The sequence below is a fragment of the Oncorhynchus kisutch genome, linkage group LG6 (assembly GCF_002021735.2).
Source record: "Oncorhynchus kisutch isolate 150728-3 linkage group LG6, Okis_V2, whole genome shotgun sequence".
Classification (NCBI taxonomy): domain Eukaryota; kingdom Metazoa; phylum Chordata; class Actinopteri; order Salmoniformes; family Salmonidae; genus Oncorhynchus; species Oncorhynchus kisutch.
The window spans coordinates 35,241,919-35,260,759 of NC_034179.2; the positions used below are offsets into that span (position 1 = coordinate 35,241,919).

The 18,841-nt window shown below is 43.5% G+C and overlaps 1 protein-coding gene across 10 annotated transcripts in view; it reads right to left on the reverse strand.

Annotated features, from left to right (window-relative positions):
* Positions 1 to 321: 321 nt before the first annotated feature.
* The window catches only part of ncor1 (nuclear receptor corepressor 1), a 111,180-nt gene continuing 92,660 nt past the window's right edge, over positions 322 to 18,841 (reverse strand). For 8 of the 10 annotated variants that reach the window (XM_020485501.2, XM_031826656.1, XM_031826655.1 and 5 more), the window contains 11 exons: positions 18,673 to 18,811; positions 16,311 to 16,777; positions 15,900 to 16,049; positions 7,872 to 8,020; positions 7,149 to 7,393; positions 6,785 to 6,934; positions 6,103 to 6,245; positions 5,769 to 5,822; positions 5,368 to 5,556; positions 3,000 to 3,188; positions 322 to 2,844 (listed from right to left, as the gene is read on the reverse strand). In XM_020485501.2, the coding sequence (XP_020341090.1) occupies positions 2,648 to 2,844; positions 3,000 to 3,188; positions 5,368 to 5,556; positions 5,769 to 5,822; positions 6,103 to 6,245; positions 6,785 to 6,934; positions 7,149 to 7,393; positions 7,872 to 8,020; positions 15,900 to 16,049; positions 16,311 to 16,777; positions 18,673 to 18,811 (2,072 nt within the window). In that variant the 3' untranslated portion in view covers positions 322 to 2,647. The remainder of the gene's footprint in view (positions 2,845 to 2,999; positions 3,189 to 5,367; positions 5,557 to 5,768; positions 5,823 to 6,102; positions 6,246 to 6,784; positions 6,935 to 7,148; positions 7,394 to 7,871; positions 8,021 to 15,899; positions 16,050 to 16,310; positions 16,778 to 18,672; positions 18,812 to 18,841) is intronic. The other 2 variants (XM_031826652.1, XM_031826654.1) reach the window with 2 other exon arrangements.

An 18,841-nucleotide genomic window follows, 5' to 3' on the forward strand; every position in this document is an offset into this window, starting at 1 on the left:
AAAGGTTGTCTTGTCTTTCAGGTGTACCGCATTCCAGAGATCCCACGTTCCAGCCAAAAGAATGCTACACATTTGGCCTGATTTACAGTCTGTTGGTCTTCAGCCGGATTGTGGAAAGGCTGTTCCGTTGAGCGTTCTTTCGGCATGCCAAATAAAACAAAGTTGATTGTTTTTGGTTGTGGTCATTTCACTATACTGTGAGTCATTATAGATGAGCATTGCATTGTATTGATGAAGCTATTAGCCTCTTGACCTAGACTTCATGATAGAGGTCTCAGAACCTGTAAGCCAATGACCAATTCGAGAAAGAAACAAAAGATCCCCATTTCAGAGGTGGAGAATGATCCACTTTATTGATTGGTCTGAACTCTTGTAATAGACTACTAAGAGACATTGTGCGATACAAACATTGCATTTCAACATCATGGGATGGGTTTTCAAGTCTCAAATTTTTAAACAGATAAAAAAAAGTTACCACGATGTTTGACAGATTTGGTGCCTCCGAAATGGCAACCTATTCCATATATAGTGCACCGGCTCTGGTCAAAAGAAGTGCACTATATAGGGAATAAGGTGCAATTTTGGACAAAGACACAGCTGAAAAGTTGCACTTAGTCTTTTCCGGCTTCATTTCGATGTATCTTTTAAGATTCAAGTTTCGTAACCTTTTTCTCATTGCCGTTGTAAACACTTGACATCCCATCAAAAATAGGATGAATAAAATTGATGTTGAAAATAAAAATCTGAACATCAGCTTTAGGACTTTAAACAATTCAAAAGCAAAATGAAACGGAAAAAAACAAGGAAATATCAGGTTTCGAGCAGATTGGGATTATTTAAGCGAAGCAGAAGCTGAGAGAACCAAAAAACATGGTATGCTTTCACATATCCGAAAAAGGGTCTTGCAATGGAACATTACTGTCATTATTAATGTTGACCTAGTCTTTTGACAAAACGGTTGATTTATCTTGGATATTCATAGAGAATAGATTAAGAGGCAATGGACTTGAATAGTCACCATGACTGCAAAAAAGCAACTCTTCCTTAACAACTTGACTGTACCATACACAAAAGTAAAACAATTGCATGTGTCACACTACAAAACCATGTACCAGCTACAAAAGACAGGAACTCGGTCATAAACATCCAGGTTTCCATTAATTATGGGCAAAGTCAAAGCACATCTCAGTACAATCCTCTGCAGGAGCTTGAATAAGTTATACAACAGGTAGTATGCTTTTGTTGTCAAAGGTTACAAAGCAAAAAGTGCAACAATGGTGCAGACCATTCTTTATGTTTGGTTAGTTTTGTATTTTTTTTTTGTCTAAAAACTTAAAAGACAAATCACACAGATCAGTTTACTGTCAGGACAGTATAAAAAAAAAAGAGGGACTACGGAATCAAAACAAATAAACAAAAAACACCAGAATATTTCTCTGAGAAAATGATTTTAAAGCTGCCTTCTTTTTCTCCAGCCACAAGGCATGAGCGAATCTTGGGCGAAGGTTCCTGACGTACTTAGTTACCATGACAACGTGGGTTGCAGAGTACTGTAAGTAGAACATTCTGCACTGGTTGGAAACCCTAGAGAGACAGCTACAGGTCAGACTGTGTGCCATACAGTACACCCACCTTGTTTGTGGTCAGCTTAATCCAAACACAATTGGCTCATTGACAGAGTTCAGATCAACATGGGGGCCCAGAAGTAAAGTAGTCACGCGGAGAAGGAACAACATCAAGCTTATTAGTCTTCTTTCACCTTTCTGCTTGCTCCTACACCAGTGTTCTCAACTTGTTCCAAAGATATTGGTTTTGTTTTTCTCAATGGTGCGGTGACTGACAAAAGCTTTCTTTAAGTTCTAGATCAGCAGAAATATTGTTACATCCATGCATCATCTTTCTCCACAGTGTTGCAAAGACAGGCATCAAATTACAAACGCACAATTAAAATGTTAACGTGTGTGTTTGTTTCATTCACATATGTCAACAATGTTCAGGCTTTGGTGGTGCTTGGTGGGCAGGTGGATAGGGGGCCTCTGTCTCTCAGCTTCACTGTGTTGGGGGGTAAGAGATGGACAGGGAGGGACAGACGGATATTCAAGATTAAACCCTGCTCCTCCCCGATTCATTCAAAAACAAAGTGGATCCATTTAAAAATCAACATTAAAATAAGAATAATCAAGTGAAGAAAAAAAACGGCAGAAAGTTACTCTATTTACATACAATGATTTTTCTTATAGACAAAAGCATCTTTCCAAAAATCAAACAATTTCCCCCCAAAGAAATGTGTATTTTGTGTTGTTTTTTCATATTTATACATTACAAGTTCTTTATCTTTCATCATATCCTCCACCCAGGCTTCCTCTGTCCTGACAGGCTGTCTGCCAAAGCTTCTGAACATAAAGGGAGTCAGTCTATCCTGAAGATTAAAGCCTGTCAGAAGTCACTCGCTGCCTTTCTTACTGCTGGCAGTCAGAGGGCGCTGTTGCACCAAAAAGGACACCCCCACACCCTCTGTTCTCCCCACACTCATTCAGCACCAGTGAGTGTTGGGGGGAGGGGGTGGGCAGGCAGGCAGGCCTGTACTGAGAGGCCTGCCCTTCCTCTGGGGTGGGATGAGGGGCAGGTAGGGCTCTAGTGGCAGGGCTCAGTCATCGCTGTCTGACAAGGTCTCATACTGCTCCGACAGTAGGGGCTCCCGCTCCCACACACGCTGCTGCTGGGAACCCAGAGGGCCTCCTGGTGGGGGCTGCTGGGCCTGCATGGAGGGGGAGGCCATGGAGGTGGGGGGCGTGCTGCTCATCATGCGCATGGTCAGGGGGTTATAGGGGAACTGCATAGAGCCTGGAGAGAGATGCGAGACAGGATAGTCTTTAGAGGGATTTTTCTTATTTAGAAAATCCTGATTTCTGAATTCCCGTGTGGCTGTTAATAATGTGGTATTGTGTTCACAGACAAATAGACAGAGACCCAGAGTTTAAATGTGTCTTGTGTCTTACCTGTGGACGAGGGCCGGTCCTCCCAGGCCCAGCCCGTGGCCTGCTGGTGGTAGTCTCCCTCTGAGTGGACGGAGGAGACTGACGAGGGCCGCTCCCCTCCTGCTGCCTGGGCTGCTGCTGCGTATGCCTGGCCTGGGTTGGGCGACTTGGACTTCCGGCTGTTGGCTTTGCTCTGCAGTTTCTGCTTGCCTGTTGTGTTAGCAATAAGTTTTATTTGCACAAATACAGTGAAATGCTTAACTTGCAAGCCCTACTCAACAGTGCAGTATTCAACATCAAAATAGTATAACTAAAAGAGGAAGCTATTTACAGGGTCAGTGCCAGTACCGCATTTACAATGTGCAGGGATACTGGTGTATTTGAGCTAGATATGTACATGTAGGCAGGGATTAGAAGAAAGTGACTGGTAGCAGGATGCATAATAATAATAGTACAATAACAGTATGGCAGCAGCATAGGTGGAGGGTGTGTGTAAGTTTGTGGGTGTTAGTGTGAGTTGGGACTATTCTGGAGAGCTTGTTCCAAATCTCAAAATGTCAAAGTATAGGGTTTTTTCTGCCCGGAGTGGGTGAAAACCTGCCTTCGCGATAAATTCACTTCCTTCTGTTATAAAATACATTTTTACCAAGACAGATATGATTTTTTAAAACCTTTATTTAACTAGGCAAGTCAGTTAAGAACAAATTCTTATTTTCAATGACAGCCTAGTGAGGCAGTGGGTTAACTGCCTTGTTCAGGGGCAGAACAACAGATTTGTACCTTGTCAGCTGGGGGATTCGAACTTGCAACTTTTTGGTTACTAGCCCAATGCTCTAACCACTAGGCTACCCTGCCGCCCGATTATTCATGTTCTGAATTGTTAAGTGGCGTCTTTCTCGAACATATTATGAACAGTAACCTAACACATCCGACAATAGCCACCGAGCTCTGTTGATAAAGCGTTGCTGCTTCTTGCAGCGACTTTTGAGGATTTTATGTTGCGATGGTCTTCTGCAAAAGTTGTTTCCCCAGGTCGCAAAAAGCTCAATTAACATAACGAGCTGAATTAAATGTACAATTATTTGAAAATAAAAAGCTTACGGTACGCTCTGTGCTCCGTTGACAATTCAGAGATACACTTGTTTTTCTGAGAGATCTTTAAAAAATACGATTTTCATATTAATGAAAAGCGTATACTAAATATTTTAAATTGTATATATATGTCATGTCTCAATCGATCTTACCTCTTGTTTTATGCCCTCTGGATTTGAGAAGACGTTGAGCCTGTCAGTTTGCCTTAATTCTCGCACAGCATCCAGGCTAGCTGACGCAAATACTATTTTCCAGATTTTTTACAACTTTTTTCCTCTGGCCTCCATTGATTTAAGCCCTATTCGGACAGGATACATCCCCAAGGTAATGGTATTTTGTGCACGAGCACAAATCACCACATCTGTAATTTTAGTCCCGTCCAAATCTGCCATGTCAGTAATTTTCACTTGGCAGGAAGGTTATTATCCCAGCCCTAAAAACCTACTGTTTTTCGGCAAACTCCAAAGGTCCTCTGATAATGCATATCCCGTGCTAATCGTCATCCCTGTGTTTTGAGGGATATTACTGAGTTTAACAGGTGCTGCACCCAGTTTGGGTTAGAACATGGGAACAAATTGATGCTTAAAACAAAGTGCTATGCACGTAGCATACAAATGAATGATCTGTTTTGTCCTATATCAACTTTTCTAGTGTCTTACTTCTCTTTTAAAAGATGAGGTGGACACAATTGTACTAATGAATTAATAAATTGCCAAATACGTCAGGTAATTAAATATCTGCGTAGGTTACAGTTCATGGTTCTTATTGAGACTTTCTCTGAACTGAAGGCCATTAGGCTAATATTAGGCTATTCCAAGACATTTGAAATATCTTCACACCTAGGAGAGCCTCCAGGCATCCGTCATAATGGTCAATTGTGAATGAAGGAAAAAAAAAAAAATTACAGGGGCAGTTCGGTAAAACGAATCCCGTCTGAATCGTCCACTGTTAAAACGGACATGTTGGGGTAATAATTACCGGCGTTCTATAGTAATACTAGTCACGTGCGAATAGGTCTTTAGTCACCCTAATATTGGCCATCCTACAAAGGGTAAGAAAAACTCAACCTTTGAACGGATTATGATAGAGACCATTGGTTTTCTGAGTATCTACACAATTATCATTTTACCCATTGGTCAAAATATTTTTTGATTGGACACCCTACAAAGTACTCTATTCCAATGGATCTTTAGAGACAGACAGGGTTAAAAAGGAGGGTGTGTGAGTATGTCAATACATAAATGTTTACTCCTGTTTAGTGGTTTCAGTCTGCTGCGTGTGGTTGTTTGCCACTGACCCATGCTAGGTGAGGGGTTGGCCTCCTGGCGGGCCTCGTTGCTGGGGGTGTTACAGCTGGGCTGAGACCCTCCCTGGTGCTCCTCTGGCCTTTCTTCCAGGTTGCCCATCAGGGCCTTCCGGATGATGTCCTCCAGGCCCAGGTTACTGGCCGGGTCGCTGAAGGAGTGGTTCCTAGGGTTCACGCTGCCTGGCGGGCCAAACACGCACACAGGACGAGGGGGAAGACATGGCACAGCCACCACGATCATGTTCATTAGGGTATTCAAACAGAAACATTTTTTAAAATGTTTATTTCAATTTATTTCATAAACTTTTGGGTTTAAATGATTTTAGTATGTTTGAATATGAGTATATGGTGATAGAATAGGATCCTATGGTGTTAGAAATGTTTATACTCACTTGAGCTGGTCACAGCGGGCAAGTTGAAGATCTCTGTGCCTGGTTGTGCATTTCCTGAAAGGAGAAACAATAGCATAGTTCAGTTAGCAAACGAAATGTCTGACTGCAAACTAAAATGACGCTAAAAGACAGAGTTAATCGTTTTACAGTATGTCTTCCTATTACAATGTTATCCGTTGTTAAATGAGAAATGAGTACAATGCATAGAAAATATCCTTTAAATTAATAGAATACCGTGCGAATTGAGTTCTATCAAATGCTATATTTTTTCTATCTTGGAATGCTTTCTTAAATGACGTTCGTACAAGATAAGATAAGAAGAGAGGCGACTTACCTACATCAGAATCCCCGACACCAGAGGAGTTTAACTTACGAAATATCTCCTGCTTCTTGGATTTCACCATAGGGGAGGTGTTCTCCAGCTTGGTGAAGAAGGAGGGCAGGTAGCTGACACTGCCAGGGGATCGAGAGTCGCCCCTGTAACCAGAGAAAGGCCACCACGGGGTTAAGAGTCAGGCAGCAGAGGGCTGATTAGGCTAGCGTGCCACTGGCACCTCCCCCCAGTTTCCACTCTGTTAGCATGACAAACAGGTCACAGCTGCCCTCAAGGCACATTCTGTCCATGGGCACTGAAGGTATCCAGTATCCACACGCACAATTGCACGTAGACATACAAAATAAATCGCTGTCATGCTTTTTGGTTTGTCAACTTAATGGCCGAAACATACATATATGTCTAGTGATATCATTGAACGTTCCATTAGGTCAGGGGTGTCATTCCATGGAGGGCCTAGTGTCTGTCGGTTTTCTTTGTTCTTTTCAATTAAGCCCCAGACAACCTGGTGAGAGGTTACTTACTAATTAGTGACCTTAATTCATCAATCAAGTACAAGAGAGGAGCGAAAACCCACAGACACTCGGCCCTCTGTAGAATGAGTTTGACAAGTGTGCGTTAGGTGAACATAAAGAAATGCGAGAGCGCCCACTACTTAAGGAGATATGCCAGTCCTACACACCTCATCTCAGGCTGGTCAGCCTCTCGTCTCTGGGGTTGTTGCTGCTGCTCTCTGGCCTCCTGTTGTTTATCCTGGTAGCTCTGGGGAGGGGAGATGGGCTCATAACTCTCCACCGCCCCCCTGCCACCCCGATCAGGGGATTTACCAGGTCTGGGGAAGGGACAGAGGAAGAGAGGGAAAAGTGAGAATTTGATGGAATGGACAGGGGTGCACCACCAGGGTTATGTTGATTAGGGAGAAAATGTTTTGCATGGGAGGTACAACCTGATCTTATTGCAAACCGTTTAGCTACGGTTTACCCTACTAAACAGGCTAGCTTGGTCAAGAGGTTGTGTTGGGCTACTGGTGGGTGTTGCTACTGTACCTGGCTCTGGGCTTGTCAGGGGCGTTCTCAGGAGACACTCTGCTGGGCGTGGGTCTCTGATGGTGTGATGGGGCCTGGGTCTGGTTCTCTGGGCTGTAGCGGCTGTGGCCCTTGGCACGACCCCCGGGGCCCGAGCTAGATACTGGCAGCTGGGCGCTCTGGAATGTGGTGGTGGCAGAGGAGGAGATGGTGGTGGAGGACTGAGGAGGATCCTGGTTCCTGGCAAAGTCCTGGGTGATAATATGCTATAAAAGGAGAAAGAAAGAGGACGACACACAGAACAGGAAGATGTTATTATTTGGAGGGACACCTCCATTTTCAGTCTCTACTCTTAAACATTTGTATCCAAAGTTTTCTAGTAGAGGCTGTTGTCAGAGTTGTTGAGATCATCATTTGCAGTTCAGTCGATGGATCACTCAAGATATCATCATTCAACAAAAAGTGGTATAGGAGGCATACTGTACATTAATTGTTGGTAAAGTCATTTGTATTGGTTACACAGTATATGGATTGTTTGCCTTAGGAACCCAGTTAAAAAGGGCTAATGAAGGAACAAGTCATTGGGGTCTTCTTCAGGCTGACTACATAGCAGTTGCCTGACAGAACTCATGCCTGGATAGGTGTTTAATATCAGCTAACCACAAAATATGATATAGCAATGATGCCCGACTGTGCAGGCAATGACATGGCATGCAACCGTGGAACGCTACCAGTGTGTCTTACCGAGATGTGGTCAGCCAGGGTCATGACCCGATGGGTCTTGGGGACCTGCTGGGACTGGGAGTACCCTCCGTCAGCCTGGGAGGAGGGGGGCTGCTGGGACTCCGCTGACTGGCGGTAGCGGATCATGTCAAAGGAACGCATGCCAGCTGCTGAGTGAGGATAACACACAGTTACCAGACTGAGTTGGGGAGGGTAGAGAAATGGCAGAGAGAAGTGATATATGGGAATGGAGGAGGGTGATATATCGGGGAGGGTGGAAGGAGGGGGTAGAACTACCCCTCCTTCCACCCTCCCCATATGTCAACAGGCAGCTGATATACATTTGCCTCCAGCTGACAGAAATAGCTTGTGGAGTGGTCTGGTGACCAGATGGGAGCTTGTGGGGAATGGAATGGTGTCGCCTGCTCTGTCGTACTTAGCTTACAAGGTTACTGGGCTGAGGAGTCATTCGGGACATGTTGGGTAACTTAAACATTCCATAAGGAAACCAATACCAATGAGAAAGAGAGCTTGAGACCTTCAAGATAATACTTCTTAAGTCCCCACATGACATCTATAGTAGAGGTCGACCGATTATGATTCAACACCGATATCAATTATTGGAGTACCAAAAAAAGCCGATACCGTATATATATATATTGTATATATATATATTTGTAATAATGACAATTACAACAATACTGAATTAACACTTATTTTAACTTAATACATCAATAAAATCAATTTAGTCTCAAATAAATAATCAAACATGTTCAATTTGGTTTAAATAATGCAAAAACAAAGTGTTGGAGAAGAAAGTAAAAGTACAATATGTGCCATGTAAAAAAGCTAACGTTTCAGTTCCTTGCTCAGAACATGAGAACATATGAAAGCTGGTGGTTCCTTTTAGCATGAGTCTTCAAAGTTCCCAGGTAAGAAGTTTAAGGTGGTAGTTATTATTAGGACTCTTTCTCTCTATACCATTTGTATTTCATATACCTTTGACTATTGGATGTTCTAATAGGTACTTGAGTATTGACTGCCTGATCTCGGGAGTTGATAGGCTTGTCATAAACAGCGCAATGCTTGAAGCACAGCGAAGCTGCTGGCAAATGCATGAAAGTGCTGTTTGAATGAATGCTTATGAGCCTGCTGCTGCCTACCACCGCTCAGTCAGACTGCTCTATCAAATCATAGACTTAATTATAATAAAACACAGAAATACGAGCCTTAGGTCATTAATAAGGTCAAATCCAGAAACTATCATTTAGAAAACAAAACATTTATTATTTCAGTGAAATACAGAACCGCTCCGTATTTTATCTAACGGGTGGCATCCAGAAGTCTAAATATTGCTGTTACATTGCACAACCTTCAATGGTATGTCATAATTATGTAAAATTCTGGCAAATTAATTACGGTCTTTGTTAGGAAGAAATGGTCTTCACACAGTTCGCAACGAGCCAGGCGGCCCAAACTGCTGCATATAGCCTGACTCTGCTTGCATAGAACGCAAGAAAAGTGACACAATTTCCCTAGTTAAAAGAAATTCATGTTAGCGGGCAATATTAACTAAATATGAAGGTTTAAAAATATATACTTGTGTATTAATTTTAAGAAAAGCATTGATGTTTATGGTTAGGTACACATTGGTGCCACGACAGTGCTTTTTTCACAAATGCGCTTGTTAAATCACCCGTTCGACGAAGTAGGCTGAGATTCAATGCCAAATTAACAGGCACCGCATCGATTATAAGCAGGACAAGCTAGAAAAACTAGTAATATCATCAACCATGTGTAGTTAACTAGTGATTATGTTAAGATTGATTGTTTTTTATAAGTTTAATGCTAACTAGCACCTTACTTTGGCTCCTTGCTGTACTCGCATAACAGGTAGTCAGCCTGCCACGCAGTCTCCTCGTGGAGTGCAATGTAATCGTCCATAATCAGTGTCCAAAAATGTTGATTACCGATTGTTATGAAAACTTGAACATCAGCCCTAATTAAATCGGCCATTCAGATTAATCGGTCAACCTCAAATCTAGAGCTTTACCAGTCAGTAAGGGCCAGTTTCCCAGATACATTAAGTCTGACTAAAATGCACTTTCCATGGAGATGAGCCATTGAGTAAGTCTTTTAGTAATTTCCTCATCATCTTAAATAAGCATGCCACTTTCAAAAAATGTAGAACTAAGAACAGATATAGCCCTTGGTTCACTCCAGACCTGACTGCCCTCGACCAGCACAAAAACATCCTGTGACGGACTGCACTAGCATCGAATAGCCCAGGCGATATGAAACTTTTCAGGGAAGTCAGGAACCAATACACGTAGTCAGTTAGGAAAGCAAAGGCTAGCTTTTTCAAACAGAAATGTGCATCCTGTAGCTCTAACTCCAAAACGTTTTGTGACACTGTAAACTCCATGGAGAATAAGAGCACCTCCTCCCAGCTGCCCACTGCACTGAGGCTAGGAAACACGGTCACCACCGATAAATCCACGATAATCGAGAATTTCAATAAGCATTTCTCTACAGCTGGCCATGCTGTCCTCCTGGCTACCCCAACCCTGGCAAACAGCTCCGCCCCCCCACAGCTACTTGCCCAAACCTCCCCAGCTCCTCCTCCACCCAAATCCAGATAGCAGATGTTCTGAAAGAGCTGCAAAACCTGGACCCGTACAAATCAGCTGGGCTAGACAATCTGGACCCTCTCTTTCTAAAATTATCCGCTGCCATTGTTGCAACCCCTATTACCAATCTGTTCAACCTCTCTTTCGCATCATCCGAGATCCCTAAAGATTGGAAAGCTGCCGCGGTCATCCCCCTCTTCAAAGGGGGTGACACTCTATACCAAAACTGTTACAGACCTATAGCCATCCTGCCCTGCCTTTCTAAATTCTTCGAAAGCCAAGTTAACAAAGGATCAATGACCATTTCGAATCCCACCGTACCTTCTCCGCTGTGCAATCCGGTTTCCAAGCTGGTCATGGGTGCACCTCAGCCACGCTCAAGGTACCAAACAATATCATAACTGCCATCGATAAAAAACAGTACTGTGCAGCAGTCTTCATCGACCTGGCCAAGGCTTTCGAATCTGTCAATAACCGTATTCTTATCGGCCGACTCAATAGCCTTGGTTTCTCAAATGACTGGCTCGCCTGGTTCACCAACTACTTCTCAGATACAGTTTCAGTGTGTCAAATCGGAGGGCCTGTTGTACGGACCTCTGGCAGTCTCTATGGGGTTACCACAGGGTTCAATTCTCGGGCTGACTATTTTCTCTGTATATATCAACGATGTCGCTCTTGCTGCAGGTGATTCCCTGATCCACCTCTACGCAGACGACACCATTCTGTATACATCTGGCCCTTCTTTGGACACTGTGTTACCCTGTCTAGGACTAGGAACCCCGTTCCGCTAGCGGAACCCCTCGCCAACAGCCAATGAAATTGCAGGGCACCAAATACAAATCAACAGAAATCTCACAAATCAAATTTCTCAAACATACAAGTATTTTACACCATTTTAAAGATACAATTCTTGTTAATCCAGCCAGTGTCTGATTTCTAAATGCTTTACAGCGAAAGCTCCACAAACGATTATGTTAGGTCACCACCAAGCCCCAGAATGACCCAGCCATTTTTCCAGCCGAAGAGGAGTCACAAAAAGCACAAAGAGATAAAATGAATCACTAACCTTTGATGATCTTCATCAGATGACACTCATAGGAATTCATGTTACACAATACATGTATGCTTTGTTTGATAAAGTGCATATTTATATTTAAAAAAATTAATTTTACATTGGCGTGCTACGTTCAGTAGTTCTAAAACATGCAGTGATTGTGCAGAGAGCCACATGAAATCACAGAAATACTTATTATAAATGTTGATGAAAATTCAAGTGTTATGCATGGAACTTTAGATACACTTCTCCTTAATGCAACCGCTGTGTCAGATTTCCAAAAACCTTTACGGAAAAAACATAATCTGAGTATGGTGCTCAGAGCCCAACCCAGCCAAAATAAATATCCACCATGTTGCGCAGTCAACATTAGTAAAAAATAGCATTATAAATATTAACTTACCTTTGATGATCTTCATAAGAATTCACTCCCAGGAATCCCAGTTCCACAATAAATGTTTGTTTTGTTCGATAATGTCTATCATTTATGTCCAAATAGCTTCTTTTGTTAGGGCGTTTGGTAAACAAATCCAAATGCGTGTTCAGGTCCAGTCGGACGAAAAGTTCAAAAAGTTATACTACAGGTCGAAGAAACTTGTCAAACTAAGTATAGAATCAATCTTTAGGATGTTTTCATCATAAATGTTCAATAATGTTCCAACCGGAGAATTCCATTCTCTGTAGAAAAGCAATGGAACGAGAGCTACCTCTCATGTGAAATGCGCATGACTGAGAACGAGGCTGCTGCCAGACCCCTTAGTCAAACAGCTCTCATCCGGCCCCCCTTCACTGTAGAAGCCTGAAACAACGTTCTAAAGACGGTTGACATCTAGTGGAAGCCGTAGGAAGCAAAATAACCCATATCCCACTGTGTATTCGATAGGGGCTGAGATCAGAAACTACAAACTTCAGATTTCCCACTTCCTGTTTGGATTTTTTCTCTGTTCTTTACCTGCCATATGAGTTATGTTATACTCACAGACATCATTCAAACAGTTTTAGAAACTTCAGAGTGTTTTCTATCCAATACTAATTAGAGGTCGACCGATTATGATTTTTCAATGCCAATTCCGATACCAATTACTGGAGGACCAAAAATCGGCCGATGTTTTTACATTTATTTGTAATAATGACAATTACAACAATACTGAATGAACACTTATTTTAACACATCAATAAAATCAATTTAGCCTCAAGTCAATAATGAAACATGTTCAATTTGGTTTAAATAATGCAAAAACAAAGTGTTAGAGAAGAAAGTAAAAGTGCAATATGTGCTATGTAAGAAAGCTAACGTTTCAGTTCCTTGCTCAGAACATGAGAACATATGAAAGCTGGTGGTTCCTTTTAACATGAGTCTTCAATATTCCCAGGTAAGAAGTTTTAGGTTGTAGTTATTATAGGAATTATAGGACTATTTCCCTCTATACCATTTGTATTTCCTTTGACTATTGGAAGTTCTTATAGACACTTTAGTATTGCCAGTGTAACTGTATAGCTTCCGTCCCTCTCCTTGCTCCTCCCTGGGCTCGAACCAGCAACACAACGACAACAGCCACCATCGAAGCAGCGTTACCCATGCAGAGCAAGGGGAACAACTACTAGAAGGCTCAGAGCGAGTGACGTTTGAAACGCTATTAGCGTGGGCTAACTAGCTGGCCATTTCACTTCAGTCACACCAGCCTCATCTCGGGAGTTGATAGGCTTGAAGTCATAAACAGCGCAATGCTTGACGCACAACGAATAGCTGCTGGCAAAACGCACAAAAGTGCTGTTTGAATGAATGATTACGCGCCTGCTTCTGCCTACCACCGCTCAGTCAGATACCTGTATGCTCAGTCAGATTATATGCAACGCAGGACACGTAGTAATATTTTTATTTGTTTATTTTACCTTTATTTTACTAGGCAAGTCAAATTCTTATTTTCAATGACGGCCCTGTTCAGGGGCAGAACGACAGATTTGTACCTTGTCAGCTCGGGGATTCGAACTTGCAACCTTTCGGTTACTAGTCCAACGCTCTAACCCTGCCGCCCCCAATATCAACCATATGTAGTTAACTAGTGATTATGATTAATTGTTTTTTTATAAGTTTAATGCTAGCTAGCAACTTACCTTGGCTTACTGCAATCGCGTAACAGGCAGTCTCCTTGTGGAGTGCAACGAGAGAGAGGCAGGTCGTTATTGCGTTGGACTAGTTAACTGTAAGGTTGCAAGATTGGATTCCTGAGCTGACGTTGAACGAGGCAGTTCAGGGGCAGAACGTTCCTAGGCCGTCAATTGAAAATAAGAATGTGTTCTTAACTGACTTGCCTAGTTAAATAAAGGTCTAAAAATAATAATAAATAAATAAAAGGTATAAAACTTTAAAAAAAAATTTAATCGGCATCCAAAAATACCGATTTCTTATTGTTATGAAAACTTGAAATCGGCCCTAATTAATCGGCCAATCCGATTAATCGGTCGACCTCTAATACTAATAATAATATGCATATATTAGCATCTGGGGCTGAGTAGGAAGCAGTTTACTCTGGGCACGCTATTCATACAAAAGTGAAAATGCTGCCTCCAAACGAGCTTCAATGCCATACAACACTCCTTCCGTGGCCTCCAACTGCTCTTAAACGCTAGTAAAACTATGCTTTTCAACCGATCACTGCCCGCACCCGCCCACTCGATTAGCATCACTACTTTGGACGGTTCTGACTTAGACTATGTGGGCAACTACAAATACCTAGGTGTCTGGCTAGACTGTAAACTCTCCTTCCAGACTCATTTGAAACATCTCCAATCCAAAATTCAATCTAAAATCGGGTTCCTATTTTGCAACAAGCAACCTTCACTCACGCTGCCAAACATACCCTCGTAAAACTGACTATCCTACCGATCATCAACTTCGGTGATGTCATTTACAAAATATCCTCCAACACTCTACTCAGCAATTGGATGCAGTCTCTATCACAGTGCCATCCGTTTTGTCACCAAAGCCTCATATACCACCCACCACCACGACCTGTATGCTCTCGTCGGCTGGCCCTCACTACATATTCATCGCCAGACCCACTGGCTCCAGGTCACTTATAAGTCTTTACTGGGTAAAGCTCTGCCTTATCTCAGCTCACTGGTCACCATAACACCCACCCGTAGCACGCGCTCCAGCAGGTATATCTCACTGGTCATCCCCAAAGCCAACACCTATTTGGCCGCCTTTCCTTCCAGTTCTCTGCTGCCAATGACTGGAACGAATTGCAAAAAAAAGAAAATCGCTGATGTTGGAGACATATCTCCCTCACTAACTTTAAGCATCAGCTATCTGAGCAGCATACCGATCACTGCAGCTGTACACAGCCCATCTGTAAATAGCCCATCCTATCTATCTACCTCACCCACATATTGTTTTATTTACTTTTCTGTTCTTTTGCACACCAGTATTTCTACTTGCACATCATCATCTGCACATCTATGACTCCAGTGTTAATTCGCTAAATTGTAATTACTTCGCTACTATGGCCTATTTATTGCCTTACCTCTTCACGCCATTTGCACACACTGTATATAGACTTTTTCGATTGTGTTATTGACTGTACGCTTGTTTATTCCATGTGTAACTCTGTTGTTTGTGTCGCACTGCTTTGCTTTATCTTGGCCAGGTCGCAGTTGTAAATGAGAACTTGTTCTCAACTGGCCTACCTGGTTAAATAAAAGAATAGTCCAGGTGCAGGCTTAATATTTGCCAAGCAGCTCAATGCCGCGGTAGGTTGAGTGCAGACTAGAGTTTTTTAAATTAATCTCCGACTCGCTATGCGTCGATACTTCAAAAATGTACGTTCTTAAACCCTAACTGTATACCCATGTTTGTCCTCATAATAAGACAGGTTTTTGTTCTACGTTTGCTACGGTTTACCCTACTAAACAGGCTGGCTTGGTCAAGAGCTGTATCTGTTCCTGGCTCTGGTCTCGTCAGGGTCGTTCTCGGGAGACATACCACTGACTGTTTCCTCGTTGCTGTTGCACTAAGATGGCAACTCAGCGTGAATGTGCATGTGCCAATTGAACCTCAACAAGGTAACAGTCAGTGGTTGTATTTGATTAACGTTTTATTAAAAAGTATGGATTTCAGCAAACAAAGAAAGGCAGGCAACGGGACAAACATAGGTATACAGGGTAAAGGGTTTAAGAATGTACATTTTTGAAGTATCGACGCATAGCGACTCGAAGGAGTTGGAGGTTCATTTAAAAAATATATTTAAAAAAATAAATAAATAGTCTGCGCTCAACTCCGCAAGCGTAATTTGTGTCAGGCAAACCAGAACTGAGAAAACATCCTATTATTGAATGGCTCACAGTATAACGCTTTCTTCTTACCTTGTGTTGCTGCCTGTGCAGCCCTGTCCCTGTCAGCCCTCTCCCTGTCATCCTGCTGCTGTTTCTCCTGCTGGGCCTGGGCTGGAGAGTTGGCTGGGCTGATCACCTCGATGGCTCCTCCACTGGGGACCTCATACCGACTGGATGACACTGCAGGGGAAGGACACACACCTTGAAAACAACCCTCTCACTGACATATGATCATTTTCTCTTTTTTTGTTATTTGCTATGTTATTAAGTCTTACATGTTAGAAATGCTGGGAATTCAAACGCAAACCAAATCTATATCCAGGTGTCCACCCACCCAGCCAGTAGTATTACAGGACTGGCTCAAATCCTATTTGTCTCTATATATAGTGTCCATGTTCTACACTGTTCCCTGTTGTATTTTATTCTATGTGGAAGACTCACAGCTGCTGGAGGAATCGGAGCTCTGGGAGCCTCTCTCCCGTGAGTCCTTGTCCGAGGCGATCTGACGCTTGATGATGACGTCGATGAAGTTGGCGGCCGTGATGGTGGTCTTTCCTCTGGTCCTCAACTCCTCCTCGATGCGTGACTTGGTGGGGGGACCCTTGTCCTTGCCCCCCTGGGGACCACCAGACCCCTCGGCGTATCCTGGGTGGGGTTTCCCCCCTGGCAGAGACATGTAGGGAGACTGCATGGAGCGCCTGTCTGCCTCCTGCTGCTGCTGCTCGTGCTGCCGCCTGGCCGCAGAGGATGATGATGATGAAGACATGTCGTCGTCTCGATCGTGCTTGGAGGAGTCCTTGCCCTTGTTGACGTCCATCTGAGGGGCAGATGCGGCAGCGTCCACCAGGGCAGCCAGGGCATCGGCTGCAGTGCTGTAACGGGCTCCTGCCTGGGCTGCTGCTGATGGCCTGGAGGTGACAGAGAGGTTGAAGGTTAATATTATGTATATATAAACTCAGCAAAAAAAAAAAAAAGTCCTCTCACTGTCAACTGCGTTTATTTTCACCAAACTTAACATGTGTAAATATTTGTATGAACATAAGATTCAACAACAGACAAACTGAACAAGTTCCACAGACATGTGACTAACAGAAATTGAATAAATGTGTCCCTGAACAAAGGGGGGGGGGGGTAACAGTCAGTATCAAAAGTAACAGTCAGTATCTGGTGTGGCCACCAGCTGCATTAGGTACTGCAGTGCATCTCCTCCTCATGGACTGCATTAGATTTGCCAGTTCTTGCTGTGAGATGTTACCCCACTCTTCCACCAAAGCACCTGCAAGTTCCCGGACATTTCTGGGGGGGAATGTCCCTAGCCCTCACCCTCCGATTCAACAGGTCCCAGACATACTCAATTTGGATTGAGATCCGGGCTCTTCGCTGGCCATGGCAGAACACGGACATTGCTGTCTTGCAGGAAATCACGCACAGAACAAGCAGTATGGCTGGTGGCATTGTCATGCTGGAGGGTCATGTCAGGATGAGCCTGCAGGAAGGGTACCACATGAGGCAGGAGGATGTCTTCTATGTAACGCACAGCGTTGCGACTGCCTGCAATGACAACAAGCTCAGTCCGATGATGCTGTGACACATTGCCCCAGACCATGACGGACCCTCTGCCTCCAAATCGATCCATCTCCAGAATACAGGCCTCAGTGTTAACGCTCATTCCTTCGACGATAAACACGAATCTGACCATCACCCCTGGTGAGACAAAACCGCGACTCGTCAGTGAAGAGCACTTTTTGCCAGTCCTGTCTGGTCCAGCAACGGTGGATTTGTGCCCATAGGCGACGTTGTTGCCGGTGATATCTGGTGAGAACCTGCCTTACAACAAGCCTGCAAGCCCTCAGTCCAGCCTCTCTCAGGCTATTGCGGACAGTCTGAGCACTGATGGAGGGATTGTATGTTCCTGGTGTAACTCGGGCAGTTGTTGTTGCCATCCTGTACCTGTCCCGCAGGTGTGATGTTCAGATGTACCGATCCTGTGCAGGTGTTGTTACACGTGGTCTGCCACTGCGAGGCTGATCAGCTGTCCGTCCGGTCTCCCTGTAGTGCTGTCTTAGCACAATATCCACAGTACGGATATTGCAATTTATTTCTCTGGCCACATCTGCAGTTCTCATGCCTCCTTGCAGCATGCCTAAAGCACTTTCACGCAGATGAGCAGGGACCCTGGGCATCTTTCTTTTGGTGTTTTTCAGAGTCAGTAGAAAGGCCTCTTTAGTGTCCTACGTTTTCAAAACTGTGACCTTAATTGCCTACCATCTGTAAGCTGTTAGTGTCTTAACGACCTTGCCACAGGTGCATGTTCATTAATTGTTTATGGTTCATTGAACAAGCATGGGAAACAGTGTTTAAACCCTTTACAATGAAGATCTGTGAAGTTATTTGGATTTTTACTAATCATCTTTGAAAGACAGGGTCCTGAAAAAGGGATGTTTCTTTTTTTACTGAATATATGTATATATATGGAACGAAAATGGGCATAGGTTGTGGGCATGGCGCGCGATCAATTACCTGCAATTCTACACATTTATCCATGGAGCCGATTGAAAATGTTGCAGTTTTAATGCACATTTTTTGATATTCTATACTTTCCACGGCTAATGCTGTGTTATTTTGTGATTGTTAGTTCTCAAAGATTATATTATAAAAAATATATATATGAGCTCATTACTTTTTCTACATACAGTACTTTACATCTGGTTAACACTGAAGGCGCTTTTCCATCACACACACACTCTTGAGTGTACATGGGATGAGGGCTTACAAGGCCAGAGCGGAGCAGGCTTAGACTCACATGAGAGGGGTGATGACGCCCTTGCTGTTGGTTCCTTGGAAGATGCTGGGTCGCTGCTGCTGGGCTTCCTGTGACCTCATAGATGGGGAGGGGCTACGCAGGTAACCACGGCTTCCTGGTCTATCTGGCTGCCCTGGACCTGGGGGAAAAACAAGAGCTGACTTCCATA